Source organism: Convolutriloba macropyga, chromosome 15 (genome assembly GCF_964194025.1).
Source record: "Convolutriloba macropyga chromosome 15, txConMacr16.3, whole genome shotgun sequence".
NCBI classification, from domain to species: Eukaryota; Metazoa; Xenacoelomorpha; order Acoela; family Convolutidae; genus Convolutriloba; species Convolutriloba macropyga.
The window spans coordinates 2644560-2659506 of record NC_134482.1 but is presented as its reverse complement, the minus strand read 5'-3'; the positions used below and the strand labels follow the sequence as shown (position 1 = coordinate 2659506).

The window sequence follows — 14947 nt, the reverse complement described above, 5'->3', positions numbered from 1 at the left end:
AAACAGACAATATAAGGAACAAGTTGAAATGTTATTTTTTTTTCATTTTGGAAAACAATTGTTTTCAAAGTCATGAAAGCCATTATCTATCTTCTAATATCAGAATATCGGCTCATCTATTCTTCCACGAAAAGCCATTGAAACCGTGCATTGTACAGGAAATTACATACGACAAAAAAGACTGAGTAAAAACGACAGTAAAAGACAAAATCAAAAAACTCAATTGAATTCTTCGACAAAGTAGTGTCTAAGCCGTTAACACCATTCTCTATATCTTTAAGGATTTTAGCATTATCAATTAGGTTGTATTGTGAACGCCAATAATGTGATAAATGAATAGTGAATAACTTGATAATATGAGAAAACTAAAAAACCTGAAAAATAGGCAGATATCTAAAAAAGAAAAAGTGAAATCTAGTAGTATCAAAGCCAGAAAACCATAACCTAAGACGTAAAACCGCAATGAAGACTGAATTTGAATTCAGTAGAAATAAAAAGCATTCTTTCATTGATAACACTAAGCTACAGTTGACCAAATTAAGAGAAAAACGGAGGCAAATTTCAATAAGCCATTATTTATTTAAAAATCAAATATTTTTTGAAAGTCAAAACGACCATAAGCTTTCAAGAAAAACTCTAGATACACTAATTTGGAGCTAATTAGGAAACCAATAGGACCTATCACTAGCGAGCTTTGATTTGAAATGTTGTGTTATTTAATTAATATAAAAAAGATCGAATTTTTTTTTATAAAAAACCGACTGATGACAATCCGAATCATTTTTGGATTGTAACGGCACAAAATTGGTACAGAACTAGTTTTGCTAATGTTGATTGTCCATTAGGAATAATTAATTTTTGGAATGTCATTGATATAGATATTTTATTTGTTAAAAAATCAAAAGTAAATGCTGGGTTTTTGATAATCAACGATTAAAGTTAGCAAAAAAACGGCAGTATTATTTGCAGAGCACTCTCAACGGAAGTTGAATAGGAATTAGCCTCCTTTTCAGTCTAAAAACATTGTGTTTGTGGTGTTTGGGTGTGCACTTCCTGCAAATTTAATCAGAGTGGACTAAAGAAACTTATTTCGTGCTGTTCTTGATGAAAAAGTCTGAATATTGTGAAATTTTTAGCCGGAATTTGTGACAAAAAATTCAAAGAAAATAGCCTCAACTCTCTACGATTAATATATCGATCGGCCAAAATTGACTGAACAAAAAAAACCCAGTTGAGTATATAGTTCCTCCCCCCTCAAGAGGGGTCGGAACAATTAAACAATTGGTAAATTCTATTGAGAACACCAGATTTTTAGCCAGAAATAATGACAAAAAAATTAGAAATAGCCTGAAATATTAATTTTGTCCTTACAAATAAAAATCAACAACACTTTTTGAAAAAACTAACAAATTTTAGCAAAATTGCCGAAGTTTCAGTCAAAAATTCCGCAAAATGTGAATAAAATCTCACCGGAATTCACTCTATTTTCTCGAAATTTAAACCTCGATAACTCCCTGTAAATAACGAAATTTAAAAAAAATCTTTTTAATTCGATATTCTACGCTGGACAAGCTTTCTAATGATACCAGTCTCAACTCTCTACGATTAATATATCGATCGGCCAAAATTGACTGAACAAAAAAAAACCCAGTTGAGTATATAGTTCCTCCCCCCTCAACAGGGGTCGGAACAATTAAACGTATTAAATTCTTTCGACCATTGTTACCGACCACGACAGATTGGTTCTACTATCAAACTCAATCTAAAAATGATACATTTTAAAGCATCACACGAGCTAGACTGAGTTAATGCATTAAGCTCCCAGAATACCCACCAAACGTTAATAAGAGCTGATTCATAGAAACTGCCAGTCTCCGATCTGTGCTGTGTTGGAACTCTGATGGCACACCCTGTGCCAATTTTAAGAATTGGCACACCCACCCTATATCTGACTCCACAACCAATCATTTTACGGTATTCATTCATGTTTCAACAAAACGGTATTATTTCTTGACTTAAAAATCGCGTGATGTACCTGTGTGGCTCTGAAGTTCTCCTGTGTCTGTTTCAACTCCTGTTTCACCACTCTCAGTTTGTCCTCTGTCGCCCTCACTTCATTCTGCAGATTCTCATTGTTCTGGGTCAATCTCGACACGTCTGTCCTCAACTGGCTGTTCTGGGAGGACCTCTCGTTCAGTTGTGCCATTGTCTCTTTATTGTTACCTGACACATAAATAATCCCATGAACAATGAAACGTCACACAGCAAAAGTCAGAAACTCGAAAAAGAAGTTTTGCAAATACTGTTCTATAAGTTTTACAATCAGAGATCTGCAGGTTCTTATTGTAAAAGTATTCAATAATTTATGTTGAAAGAATGCACTTTGTGGATAGACGAAAGCAAGTTTTTTCGAACAATTAAATTTGAAATTTCAAGATTTGGCTTGCCTGTTACAAAAATTTGCTGCTAATCTAACCGAATATCTATATTAATATTAAATGGTATATGCTGAGGGGGGGGGGGGGGGTAGGGGGTAAACGATAGTCTTTCAGCTCTGAATCTGCTAATATACCACCATGGATAGTTTTCATCGTTTTTTTTTGTAATGAATTAAGAAGTAATTTGCAAAGTAATAGCGAAGCCGCACTCTGAGGTTAACAATTTAGGTTACTTAATTTTGAAAGACAAGAAATAGTTGGAGAATTGAATGGATTGCCGTTACTAGTGTTCTGACCTTTTAGAGTGTTGACCTCCATTTGCAGTTCGTGTATCATCTGCTTGTCCTCGTTGACCTCATTAGACAACTGTCTGACCTCTTCCTCACTAGCTGCCAACTTGGTCCTGGCATCTGTCAACGCATCCTCGTACTTGTTCACCTGAAAAGAAAAACATTCCTACTTTCATCCGAAGATATGAAGATTTTCAGGCTAATTATTGAACGGTTTTAAATATAAATCACAATGCAGTTTCATCTGCTGAGAATTCATCACTATCTGCTCTGAGTTTTTCATGTGCGATTAAATGATGGCAACCAAACTTGACAGAAAAAATTACTTTGAATTTTTCGATGTCTCCACTGTCAGAATTAATAAATGCTTGCACGATTTGTATCTTCTAAATTTGTTATTATTCCAATTATGTCTTTTTTGGTCTCTTTTTTTAGTGTTTTGGTTATAATTTTAGTTTACTTGTTCAGAAAAAAACTATTCATAACAGTTTTCCGCTAATCAAGATTGACTGCAAAAATTTGGTTAAACCATCAAAGAACATTGCTCATAGCTATTTTATTACATGCATCAACATTCCAAGTGCAATTCAATAATTTCAATGTTAACAAAACTACAACAATGATTTACAAAATCACATCCTGAATCCTCAACATGGTCACACGTTATTACAGATACTGACCTCGTCCATGTGTTTCCTCTTGTCCCTGTCTGCAGCATCTAGTCCGGCGTGAGCAGTCTTGATCTGTCCCTGTGTCTCTGTTAGACTCTCTTTCAACATACTCACTTTGTTATGACTGTCTATCAACTCCTCCTTCAAGTGAGCAATAGAGGCCTCTGCCTTGGTCAGCTGAAAACCATACAAAACTATCCTCATTTTCCATCATTAAGCTATGATCATGATGTTGATGGCGCTATAATTAACGAGAAGTAAACAGCTCTCAAGATCAAAGTTCAGAGAAAAACGCAACTTTCAGGTAGAGGTGTCTAATAAAGTAACGTGCAAAGAACTAAAAGATTGATGATGAGTTGATGATGTCAAGTGCTGAATTGCATATATCAAGTTTGCAACAGTTTCAGAGTAACTTTTTTAACCAGTAGAATAAGATAAGAATATCACTGACAATAAATTTAAAAAGAAACCTTGAGAAAACTGTGTTCGCATCAAAAGTACCAAAAATGAGGTCAGTTTGAAAATGCGCAATTAATTCTAGTTGAAAAAACACTGTTCAGGTTGGGCCAATGAAACATTACAGGTGAGTGTGATGTGAATACCTGGTTCTGTGTATCTTTGAGTGTCTTTTCACTCTGTGCGAAGTCCCTCTCCACATTTGAGCAGGAGTGTCTGACCTCTAGCAGTTCATTGTTGCACTGTTGGAACTTACTCCTCTCTCTTGTCAACTCCTCCTGAAGCGCCTTCACTCCATTCTCAAGAGTTCCAATCTTCTCTCCCAGATTCGCATTCTGAAAATATACGACCTCTATAACTTCACTGATGACCAGGCAAGACTCAGTACTGAAAGTGTCAATCAGCGCTGAAGTATTCCTGACCATTTTTCACTGGAAAGAAAACTAAAAGTTGCAGAGTCGAATCAAGCTAAAGCTAGTCTCACTAAACCGTGCTAGCTACTGACGAAGCCAACCGCTCGCCGGTCGTTTGAGAGCAATTCGACCGATGTTACTCGGTTATGTATTTGCTATCAGTAATCAAGTCATTGCAATTTTTTTTAAAACGTTCTTCTGTTACGTCTTTATTTTGCTTTGTAGAAGACTATTAATTTTAAACAGTAATAAAAACTTTTCATGAATTACGAAGTTGCTCTTTGATGGCAAAACTGTCGCGAAAATAGACACTTTCTATTTAAAAAAAAAAACATTTTTTGATTCAAATATTTTATTTATTATCCGCCCTTTCTATGTAAATGCCCAAGGCGACGTCAACTTTCAGTTTTTCCATTTGATTGCAAGCTAGATTGGAGTTTGCTGTACGAAATCACATACACGCGAGCGAGCCTCTTTTTCGATTTCTAGCATAAAACATTAGGTAAACCACGGATCTTTTGGCACATTGGACGTTTTATTATTTGTTATTTTGGTTCTAACACCAAAACTTTGGTGCCGATCGTAGCTGTTGGTATTTATCAAAATGAGCTCACTTAACTGTTAACTACCTTCCTTCTTTAAATTAGCACTGCGGCTGCTCTTGTATCATATTTAATGTCAAAGCCCTCTATATTTTACCCTTTATTTACCCAATATTTTTTCCGACCCTCTTCAGGGGGAGGAACTCTATATACTCAAATGGTTTTTTTTCAGACAATTTTCGCCGGTCGATACATCAATCGCAGAGAGTTGAGACTGGTATCATTAGAAAGCTCGTTCAGCGTAGAATATGGAATTAAAAAGAGTTTTTTAATTTTCGTTTTCTACAGGGAGTTATCGAGGTTTAAACTTCTGAGAAAACTAGAGTGAATTCACTTTCTTTTTATTCAAATTTTCGGAAATTTTTGCCTTAATTTTCGTCAATTTTGTTAACATTTGTTGAAATTTTTAAGAATAGTGTCGTTGATTTTGTTTTTCAAGACAAACAACCATTGTTGATTATTCTGATTTAATTTTTTTGGTCAAAAACTCTGGATCAATATTTCAAAATTCAGCCTTTCTCATCAAAAAAAGCACGAAATAAGCTACTTTACTCCACTTTGATTAAATTTGCCGGCACTACACCCCCAAACAACACTAATACAACCTTTGTAGAATCAGAATGGGCAATTCCTACTTCAACTTCCGCCGAGAGTGCTCTGTAATTAAAACTTTTGCTAACTTCACTCCGTTTTTAACAAATTATCTATATCTACAATATTCGAAAAATCAATAGTTTCTAACGGACGATAAGCATTAACAGGGCTAGATTTGGGCCAATCTTAGACTGTTACAATCCAAAAAAAATTCGCATTGTAATCAGTCGGTCTTTTTTTGAAAAAAAAATTAATAATAAAGAACAGAACATATCTAATGAAAGCTCACGAGTGATAGGTCCAATTGACTTCCTAAGCAGCCCCAAGCTAATGGATTTAGTTTTTTACTTGAAAGTTTATGATCGTTTCGACTTTTAAAAATATTTGATTTTTAAATAAATAATGGCTTAATGAACTTTTTCTCCATTTTTTTTCTTAATTTGGTCATTTTGCAGCTTAATGTCAGCAAAGAAAGAATGCTTCTTCATTCTACTGATTTGAAATTCAGTCTCGGTTGAGTTTTTAAGCCTGAAGTTATTGTTTCCTGGCTTTGATACTATTAGATTTCAGGTTTTTTTGTTTTTAGATATTTGCTAGTTTTTCACGTTTTCTAGTCATATTATCACATTACAGACAGTTCTCATATCACATTTTTAGTGTTCAAAATAAAACACAATTGAACATATTAAAATTCTTAAAGATATAGATTATCGTCTAAACGGACTCGACACTTCTTTCTTCAAGAAATTAAATGAATTTTTTAATTTTGTCTTTAACTGTCATTTCAGTCGTATCAAATTTCCTGTATAGTGATAGATTTCACTGGCTTTTCATGGAGGAATAGATGAGCCGATATTCTGATATTAGTAGATAGCTGATGGCTTTCACGACTTTGAAAACAATCGTTTTCCAAAACTAAAAATAAAACTTTCTAACTTCGCAAGTTTGCTCTTTTTATATTTCATTTTGGTACCTAATCTCGTTAATTACAGGTCAAATATGACAATATGGGTGACAAGGGAAAGTGCCAAAAGGGATTGATGTCCCAAATTCTATTTTTTCAAAGAATGCGTTATGAACTTACTGACTTCGACACCGGTTTTTCAGAAAAAAAAGTAAATCAATTTGATTTTTGTCATATTTGACATTCTTTTTGTAGACGCAAGAAATATTGTGGATAATTGCAGGTCTCAAAGGCTTCTTTTGGATGATTAAACGACCATATTTAAATATTTCATATGGTAATTAATGTCTTTCATGACTGAATATAATTTTGTTTCGAAAAAAAATCAAAATTATTATAAACTTTTGCCCTCTTCTCTTTTTTGTCTACTTTTTACCTAGTCTCACTAATAAATGGCCACATAGTACATTATCGGTGTTTGAAAGAGGCGGAAACGAATATATTTGGAGGGCCAAAATATGGCTTGAAGGTTTTGACAGCGTTTTCTGGCAAGTTTCAATTGAATTTTTGTTTGTTGTTTTTTTGTTGTTCTTTTTAGCCACTTCAAGAAATGAATAAGGACAGGTCCTAATGCTCTTCTATAGAATCATTGTTAATCGTAAACCTATGGGATTTTTTACTTGATTTCTAATGGTTTTCTAATACTTTGAAGTTAATTGTTTAAAAAAAATAAGCGAATTTGTTAACTTTACTGTTTTTGTTATTTTTTGTCTAATTGTTACCAAACCTTTTTATGGACTGGTCGATATCTTTTCTGGTGATTAATAAGTTGTTTTGTTTAGTTTTAGGTTTATCTGACGGTATGTTGACTTTGATATTAATTTTTTTTTTAAAACGGTCAAAGTTTTTGATGTAATTAATGTTTGTTGTTGTTGTTTGATTTTGCTCTTCGTCTTGACTCGCTTTCTTAATATTGGCATATCACAGCAATCTAATGCAATTTTTACTCCACTGAGTTATTTGCTTTGGAGGCTATCTTATCGTTCATACACAACTTTTTTGAAAAATACTTGGGGGTTTTTTGGGATTCCCAAAAAATAATTTTTGGGTTTTTTATCTGTTCCTCATTTGGTACACAATTATGCCAAAATTGTGGATGAGCGGGGTCGGAACCTTATGTGCCATCGCACATTACCGAGCCGCCTTGTCCAAATTAACTTTCAGTGGAATAAAAATCAGCTCCTCGTCAGCACTTCCGGAATTCACAAGTGTTAAGCCAAGCTTTATTAAGTATTAAGTAAAGAACTAACAATGAATCAGTTCTCATTTAATATCTCTCCGCTGTTCATGCATTTAAAACACCAAATACAAACACAAATGTAATGTGATTGATTAAGATTAATATTTTTGTGAAAGTGAGATTGTACCTGTGTGGCCCTGACAGCCAGTTCAGACTCCATTTTGTTGCCCAGTTGTCTCTGTCTGTAAATCTCAGCTGCTGCCTCCTGGTTCTTCTGCTTCTCCATTCCACTCTCCTCTCGCAACCTACACATAAACATGCATACTTAGAAACTCATAAATGCCCTCTAGCAGAGAACTCATGACATTAATAACCAGAGTTGACCCCTATCAGACGCTCAAAGCAACCAAATTCTAGCCATACATGGAGTTTATAGAAGCTTGTCAACCATATACATATGACGAAGCACATTTTGTCTGGTCAGCTATGACAAGATCGCCCATGGAACTTTTTGTATGCAATAATTTGAGAAAATGATGGTTCTTAGGACTCTTAGATATGGTTGCAAAGACAGTCCAGCACGGGTACTCTACACTCAATCTCGGCAATATTCAAATAGTTTCTATAAACCAATTCCACGAGATTCTATTCTCTAAATGATGGAGATACAATAAGAATAGCAGAAGAGACTTTAATGAAAGAAGGCTAAAATTGCACTGATGAAATAGAAGCTCTAAGTAAATGAAAAAGGTCTGCAGCTACAAGGATTTGTTCAGGACTACGAATATGAATGGCTCCTTCCGTTTAGGTGCAAACGCACTGACTTATGACTTTCAATACAAAAACCTGATGTATACTGAACAAGAAAATTTATTATAACAATATGGAAACAAAACGGAAATTTTCGGAAACTATTTGACAACTCGGCGTGGTGTCATTCATTTCTATAGATGAAATGCATTCAGTTTATGAAAAATATCTGTCAAAACAAAATTATGTTTCCATAAATCAGATGAATCCCATGCAACCCAAGTTCATCCTCTCCTTCACTCTACTGATGATTTTGTGATAATCTCGATTATACTACAATGAAGACTACTTTCTGTACGATGATTCTCTCACTCTTCGGTTTGAGTGCCGGCAGATATAAACGGCGATGACGTTCCATCAAAGGTCGAGGCACCGACAACGGAAGATTGCAACGGTCCATCAGTATTAGCGGTTAAGTGATAAACGACAGCTTCTGACGTTCTTGAAGACATCTGTTGATGATGTTCACTTTCACTTGATCTGACCATTGTAGTTCTGGCAGCGGACGTTGAAGATGATGATATTTGAGATGTTGTTTCATAACTTGATGAAGAGCTTTGTTGTATGTTAACAACGGGCGCTGAGACCGGATTGAGGTTAGCTGATATTGCTGTTGGATGGGCCGGTTGATGAGTTACAGTGGCGGAATTATTGTTAGTTGCGGCGTTTGTAGCCAGAGTTAATGACTGGAACACTCCTGTTATGAATGTGTCCATCCTGTACCAGTCAAAGAACAGAGATAAAATGTTGTCTGTCTATATCACAGCCATCAAATAGAGCCGAAACAAAAAGTAAAACATTGTTGTAGCAATGTAACTTAAGCTATCTTAGGAAAAGTAAGAAAACTTAAAAAATATTAGCAAAAGCACTAACCTTGTGTTATTTCTCAGAAATTCACCTCAAATTAGAATGAAAGTATAATGGGTATATGTAAGTTAGGACTTTATACACGGTTTATTCAACAGATATTGATCTTGATAAGTAATGGCAGTTTTCACTTTGCCTCACCTGCACGGATTTTGAACTTTTAATGAAAATTGGAACTCCCAGCTAAAATTAGAGCTTATTTTCCGATTAGGGGATGAATTTGTTTTAACTATATGGCTTTTTCGGGCTTTTTCTCATATGATTAGGTTTAAAAATAATTCTCTGACTAGATTAGATCTCTATTAATTACCTTTGCGGAGTATTTATACCACTCAATTTTTGCATATTTTTCAGAATTTGTTTTCGAATTTACTTTTGTAAATGAAGACTCTCCTTTCTGTTGGTAAGTAAGACAGAGAACATTTTTATGCAATTTTCTTAGTAGGCGTATGTACTTGAAGTTAGCTGGTGTAAGTTAACTTTTGCTAGTTTTGGTTTATGCCCGTTTTCTTTGTAAATTTGCTAGGGCAGAAAGTTTTGAAGTGATTTTAAGTAACCTAGAGGGCTAACTTAGAGAAAACAATACATGGGAGTTAAATTCAAATTATTTTGGAATTTAGAGGCTAAGGCTTGACCCATCTTAGCTGAATTTTAAATGCTACAATAGTCTCGCTCTGCAAACATTGCTAATTTGAAAATTTAAAATGTACAACTCACGAGCTTTGTTATTCTGGAGAGCTTTAATGTATTAGTGCTAATTTCACTTTAAAATTTCACAATTCTTTCGGGTGCAATCTTTTTCGCTCTATCATATGAGTTTCAACCAGCAAAGTCTGATGTAACTCTTTCATTAGTTTCATAGTCATATCATTAGTTATTTTTAACAAACAGTTAGGTGGATGGCAAAAAGTCCCCTCAGTCACTCACTATCGTAGCAAAAAGATACATGTGATTTTTTAAAAACAGCCTAACGTCTAACTGTCATTTTTTAAATTGTTTTCATGCAATTTTTTATACCACATCTGAGTCAATTTTGTTCCAAATTTTCCTAAGTTTTCCTCAGAAACTGTCTGTTTTCCTTACTAGTGCTTCAAAATTGCTCGTAAACTTTCAACTGCTTTCAATTCAAGACAATATGAAGGTCGCCATTACAGCGCCTCCCACTTGCTTTGTAGGAGGAATAATGCTGACAAATTTCATTTACGCAACAGCATTACCTTATTTGAAAATAAGGCCTGATAAATACATTTCTGTAACGTATTGTTATTTTTAAAATTTTTAAATAATATAAAAGCACCAGGTATGTTTGAACATCTAACATGCAGTTTTCGACCACTTCCTATTGTACGAAACATAAGCAAAAGCTTGTCCGAAAATACTGACATATTTAATACATTTCTTAAACTTTGTGAACAATTTTTAAAACTTGTATACGTGAAATTATTTTGTAGCACAACAAAAAAACTGAGGCGTTCCAGTGAGGTCCTCAGATCTTTTTACACACATCGTTGACTTTTTTGGATCTTGTCGACGATTCTGTTGGCCTCGAAAATGTTATTTTAGAGGTAACGTTTGTACGCATGATGTTGACTAAATCGCAATTTAAAATTCAGTTGTCTGTGTGCAATATTTTGTAGCACGGATTGGCAGGAACAACTTGGCGAAAACTGGAATTGAATCAAATTTTTCAGCTTACTCGAAGAACACTTAAAAATTTCACAATCGCGCATCATACTGGAGAACCACAAATCATGCTGTACTTAGATTTTTGGTTACATAGTATATCATAATTTGATCTTTTTAACACATACAAATACTTGGTTTTTATACATAACTAAGTGCATTAAAGGAACAAAAGTGCAAATGCAAATGTTGAAATGAACCTTTATTCAATTGAAAAAATTCAGTTTTCATGATCTTTCGATCCTAGCGACAAGAGATAATCAATTGCTCGTAAACTTTCAACTGCTTTCAATTCAAGACAATATGAAGGTCGCCATTACAGCGCCTCCCACTTGCTTTGTAGGAGGAATAATGCTGACAAATTTCATTCACGCAACAGCATTACCTTATTTGAAAATAAGGCCTGATAAATACATTTCTGTAACGTATTGTTATTTTTAAAATTTTTAAATAATATAAAAGCACCAGGTATGTTTGAACATCTAACATGCAGTTTTCGACCACTTCCTATTGTACGAAACATAAGCAAAAGCTTGTCCGAAAATACTGACATATTTAATACATTTCTTAAACTTTGTGAACAATTTTTAAAACTTGTATACGTGAAATTATTTTGTAGCACAACAAAAAAGCTGAGGCGTTCCAGTGAGGTCCTCAGATCTTTTTACACACATCGTTGACTTTTTTGGATCTTGTCGACGATTCTGTTGGCCTCGAAAATGTTATTTTAGAGGTAACGTTTGTACGCATGATGTTGACTAAATCGCAATTTAAAATTCAGTTGTCTGTGTGCAATATTTTGTAGCACGGATTGGCAGGAACAACTTGGCGAAAACTGGAATTGAATCAAATTTTTCAGCTTACTCGAAGAACACTTAAAAATTTCACAATCGCGCATCATACTGGAGAACCACAAATCATGCTGTACTTAGCTTTTTGGTTACATAGTATATCATAATTTGATCTTTTTAACACATACAAATACTTGGTTTTTATACATAACTAAGTGCATTAAAGGAACAAAAGTGCAAATGCAAATGTTGAAATGAATCTTTATTCAATTGAAAAAATTCAGTTTTCATGATCTTTCGATCCTAGCGACAAGAGATAATCAATTGCCACGTTACTACCAAATATTTCAAGCAATCATATGTTATCATAGACTATTATATAAAATTGGTTCAAAATATATTTTGTGCAATAAATTTAACAGAAACATCTAAACTGAAAGCGCTGATGTACAATTGGCAAGACAACTTCTCTAGTTATTAAAGGCAGTTATAAACAGAAGATTGCATTGACTGATACATAATCTCTGGTTGACCATCCAGCAAAAACTAAGTAATCATAAAAGATCATAATTTTTGAAATGGCCCATATTATTTTTCTGAATTTTTAGTATCAATTCAAGAAATTTATTTCAAGGATCAAATTCTTGGGCTGTTGCCCGTATCAAAAAGTACGTTAAAATTTGCACGGCATCATATAGGAATCTTTTATGACTACAAGTAAAACAATCAACCCGAGATTTATGGAGAAATGTGAGAAACATGGATTGACCAACCGGGCTAGGGAGCGAGTGGAATTAAGCAAGTTTAGTCTGAAATTAACAGAACCATCTCATAAAACTTCTCCCATTAACATGTTGAAGGAAAATCGATTGAAACTTAGAATTAATTAGTTAATTGAGTCATTCATGACAGTCAAAACTAACATGTAGCAAAATTTAACAACGTTTTCGGAGTTAATTTATCTTCACAAGGGAATGAATCAATATCAAAATTTTGACAAGTTTCAAAAAAGGACAGTACGAAATGAAATGTAGAAAATTTAGTATTGCCCAATCAGCATATGTCAGAAAAATCACCTGGATGTGCTAAGCAGCGATCGTATACCTCTATGGATAATTTGAGCAGTATTCAAGTGCTATTATACAGCACATGGTTACACTTTTTATAGGATTCATCTACATTTTAACACGTATATTGGATAAATTACACAAAAGGTCGCCGTAAAGAAAGCAAAGAGATCAATATAACTCGCGAGTAAATCTGAACACGATGTGACTAACCGTCCAATGGCATTCCTGGCATCACTTAGCTCCTGTTCATAAGTGGCATTCTGCTCCCTCGCACTCCTCAACTCAATTGTCAACTTCTGATTCGCATTCCTCTCTCGGTTCAGATCAGCACTCTTAGAGCTCAACTCGTCCTGCGTAGAGTTCAGACTTCTCTCAATCAGTTCCAGCTTCTCCTCACAATGAGCCAGTTCCTGGCCACTTTCCGAGAATCTAAACATTAATCCACTTATTGACTTAAAATAAGACGTAACACACTCTTTAAATCTTAACGTAACACACACCACAATTTCCCCTCCAAAACTTGATATAGACATCAGAATCACAGCTGCGGTTTTCAATCCATTCTTGCGCATACTCGGTTTCAAAATTCAACCACCGTAACAAACAATAGATAAATTAGCTTTTGAAGCTGAGCTAAGGACAATAATAGCGGAAATGGCAATTCGCACAATAAATCTCTTGGCATATGAAGATAATTTTCAAAAGTTAACGCATCAATCATGTGTAAGTTTTACACAACGTTTCATAATTTTGTCTAAGGGCTTCTTTTGGTACGGTTTGAGTTTCGAAGCATCGTCCCCCAGAATACTTTACGTTTCAAATGCGACAAATGGTAACCATGACGGTTCTACTGATTAGCTTGACAAAGATTTCAAAGCTTTGGAAAGTAAAAAAAAATGGCCAAAATATTACTGATGCAAAAAAATACGGCAAATAATTTTAGTTGAGGACGCATAAAAAAACAATTTGAAATCTCAAATTGGTTTGCTGAGAGAACAAATGTCAGGAGCATTACAGATCTGAACAATAAATTTGCAGACTAAAAAGTAGCGTCAAGAAAATAACCCATCTTCAGTGTTGTTTAAACAAGAGGTCAATTCAAAATTCGCACATGGCGATAACAAAATTATCTGGTTTGCCAGATAATTATGTTATCAATGTAATTCAAAGTTAAAAGAATAGCAGTCTTTAGGGAATCAGTGTTGCCAATCAAGACGTTTTTCTTTTAAAAAATTTAATGGAGAAAATTCTAACCAAAAATTATTTGTAAAAAACAAATTGCAAATCACTAAAATCATTGTTCCGACCTCTCTTGAGGGGGTAGGAACTATATACTCAATGGGTTTTTTTGTTCAGACATATTTGGCCGATCGATATATTCATCGTAGAGTTGAGACTGGTATAATTAGAACGCTTGTCCACCGTAAAATATGGAATTAAAAAGATTTTTTTTAAGTTTTGTTTTTTACAGGGAGTTATTGAGGTTTAAATTTTTGAGAAAATAGAGTGAAATCCGGTGATTTTATTCAGATTTTTCGGAATTTTTGACTAAAATTTCGCCAATTTAGCCAAAAAATTTTAAATTTGCTAAAATTGTTTTTGCAAGTGTTGATAATGTTAATTTTAAAGACAAAAAAGAATACTGTGGGAATTTTGTATTTATTTTTTTTGTCAAAAAGTCTGGCTAAATATTTCAAAATTCGGACTTTTTCATCAAAAACAGCATAAATTAAATTTCTTTTGTCCATTTTGATTAAATTTGCAGGAAGTGCAGACACAAACAACACTAACACAAATTTTGTAGACTCAAAATGGGGCTATTTCTTCTTCAATTTCCGTTGAGAGTGCTCTCAAATTAAAACTTTGCCGTTTTCTGCTAACTTTACTCGTTGATTATCAAAAAACGCAGCATTTAATTTTTATTTGTTTACTAAAAAATATCTATATCTATGACATTCGAAAAAATTAGTGTTCTTAATGAACGAACAAAAATATGTTGGCTAGTGTTGGACCAATCTTGGACTGTTACAATCCAAAAATAATTCGGGTTGTAATCAGTCGGTGTTTTCTATTGAAAAAATCGATCTTTTTATGTTATTTAAATAAAAGAACAATTCA

The 14947-nt window shown here is 33.9% G+C and overlaps 2 protein-coding genes across 4 annotated transcripts in view; both read right to left on the bottom strand.

The window, feature by feature from the left end:
* The window catches only part of LOC142354679 (uncharacterized), a 158625-nt gene that overhangs the window by 15072 nt on the left and 128606 nt on the right, over positions 1 to 14947 (bottom strand). For all 3 annotated transcript variants that reach the window (XM_075407038.1, XM_075407037.1, XM_075407039.1), the window contains 6 exons: positions 13040 to 13258; positions 7796 to 7913; positions 4002 to 4190; positions 3409 to 3576; positions 2735 to 2876; positions 2036 to 2223 (listed from right to left, as the gene is read on the bottom strand). In XM_075407038.1, coding sequence (XP_075263153.1) covers positions 2036 to 2223; positions 2735 to 2876; positions 3409 to 3576; positions 4002 to 4190; positions 7796 to 7913; positions 13040 to 13258 — 1024 coding nt within the window. The remainder of the gene's footprint in view (positions 1 to 2035; positions 2224 to 2734; positions 2877 to 3408; positions 3577 to 4001; positions 4191 to 7795; positions 7914 to 13039; positions 13259 to 14947) is intronic.
* On the bottom strand, positions 8727 to 12561 carry LOC142354529 (uncharacterized). The gene is made up of 2 exons (XM_075406851.1): positions 12533 to 12561; positions 8727 to 9135 (listed from the first exon to the last, which is right to left on the bottom strand). Exon 2 carries the CDS (start codon positions 9132 to 9134, stop codon positions 8727 to 8729), a length of 408 nt encoding a protein of 135 aa, XP_075262966.1. The 5' UTR covers position 9135; positions 12533 to 12561.

Bases quoted from the DNA above. Each gene is read 5' to 3' on its own strand.
- LOC142354529 (XM_075406851.1), bottom strand. From the start codon at position 9,134: ATGGACACATTCATAACAGGAGTGTTCCAGTCATTAACTCTGGCTACA.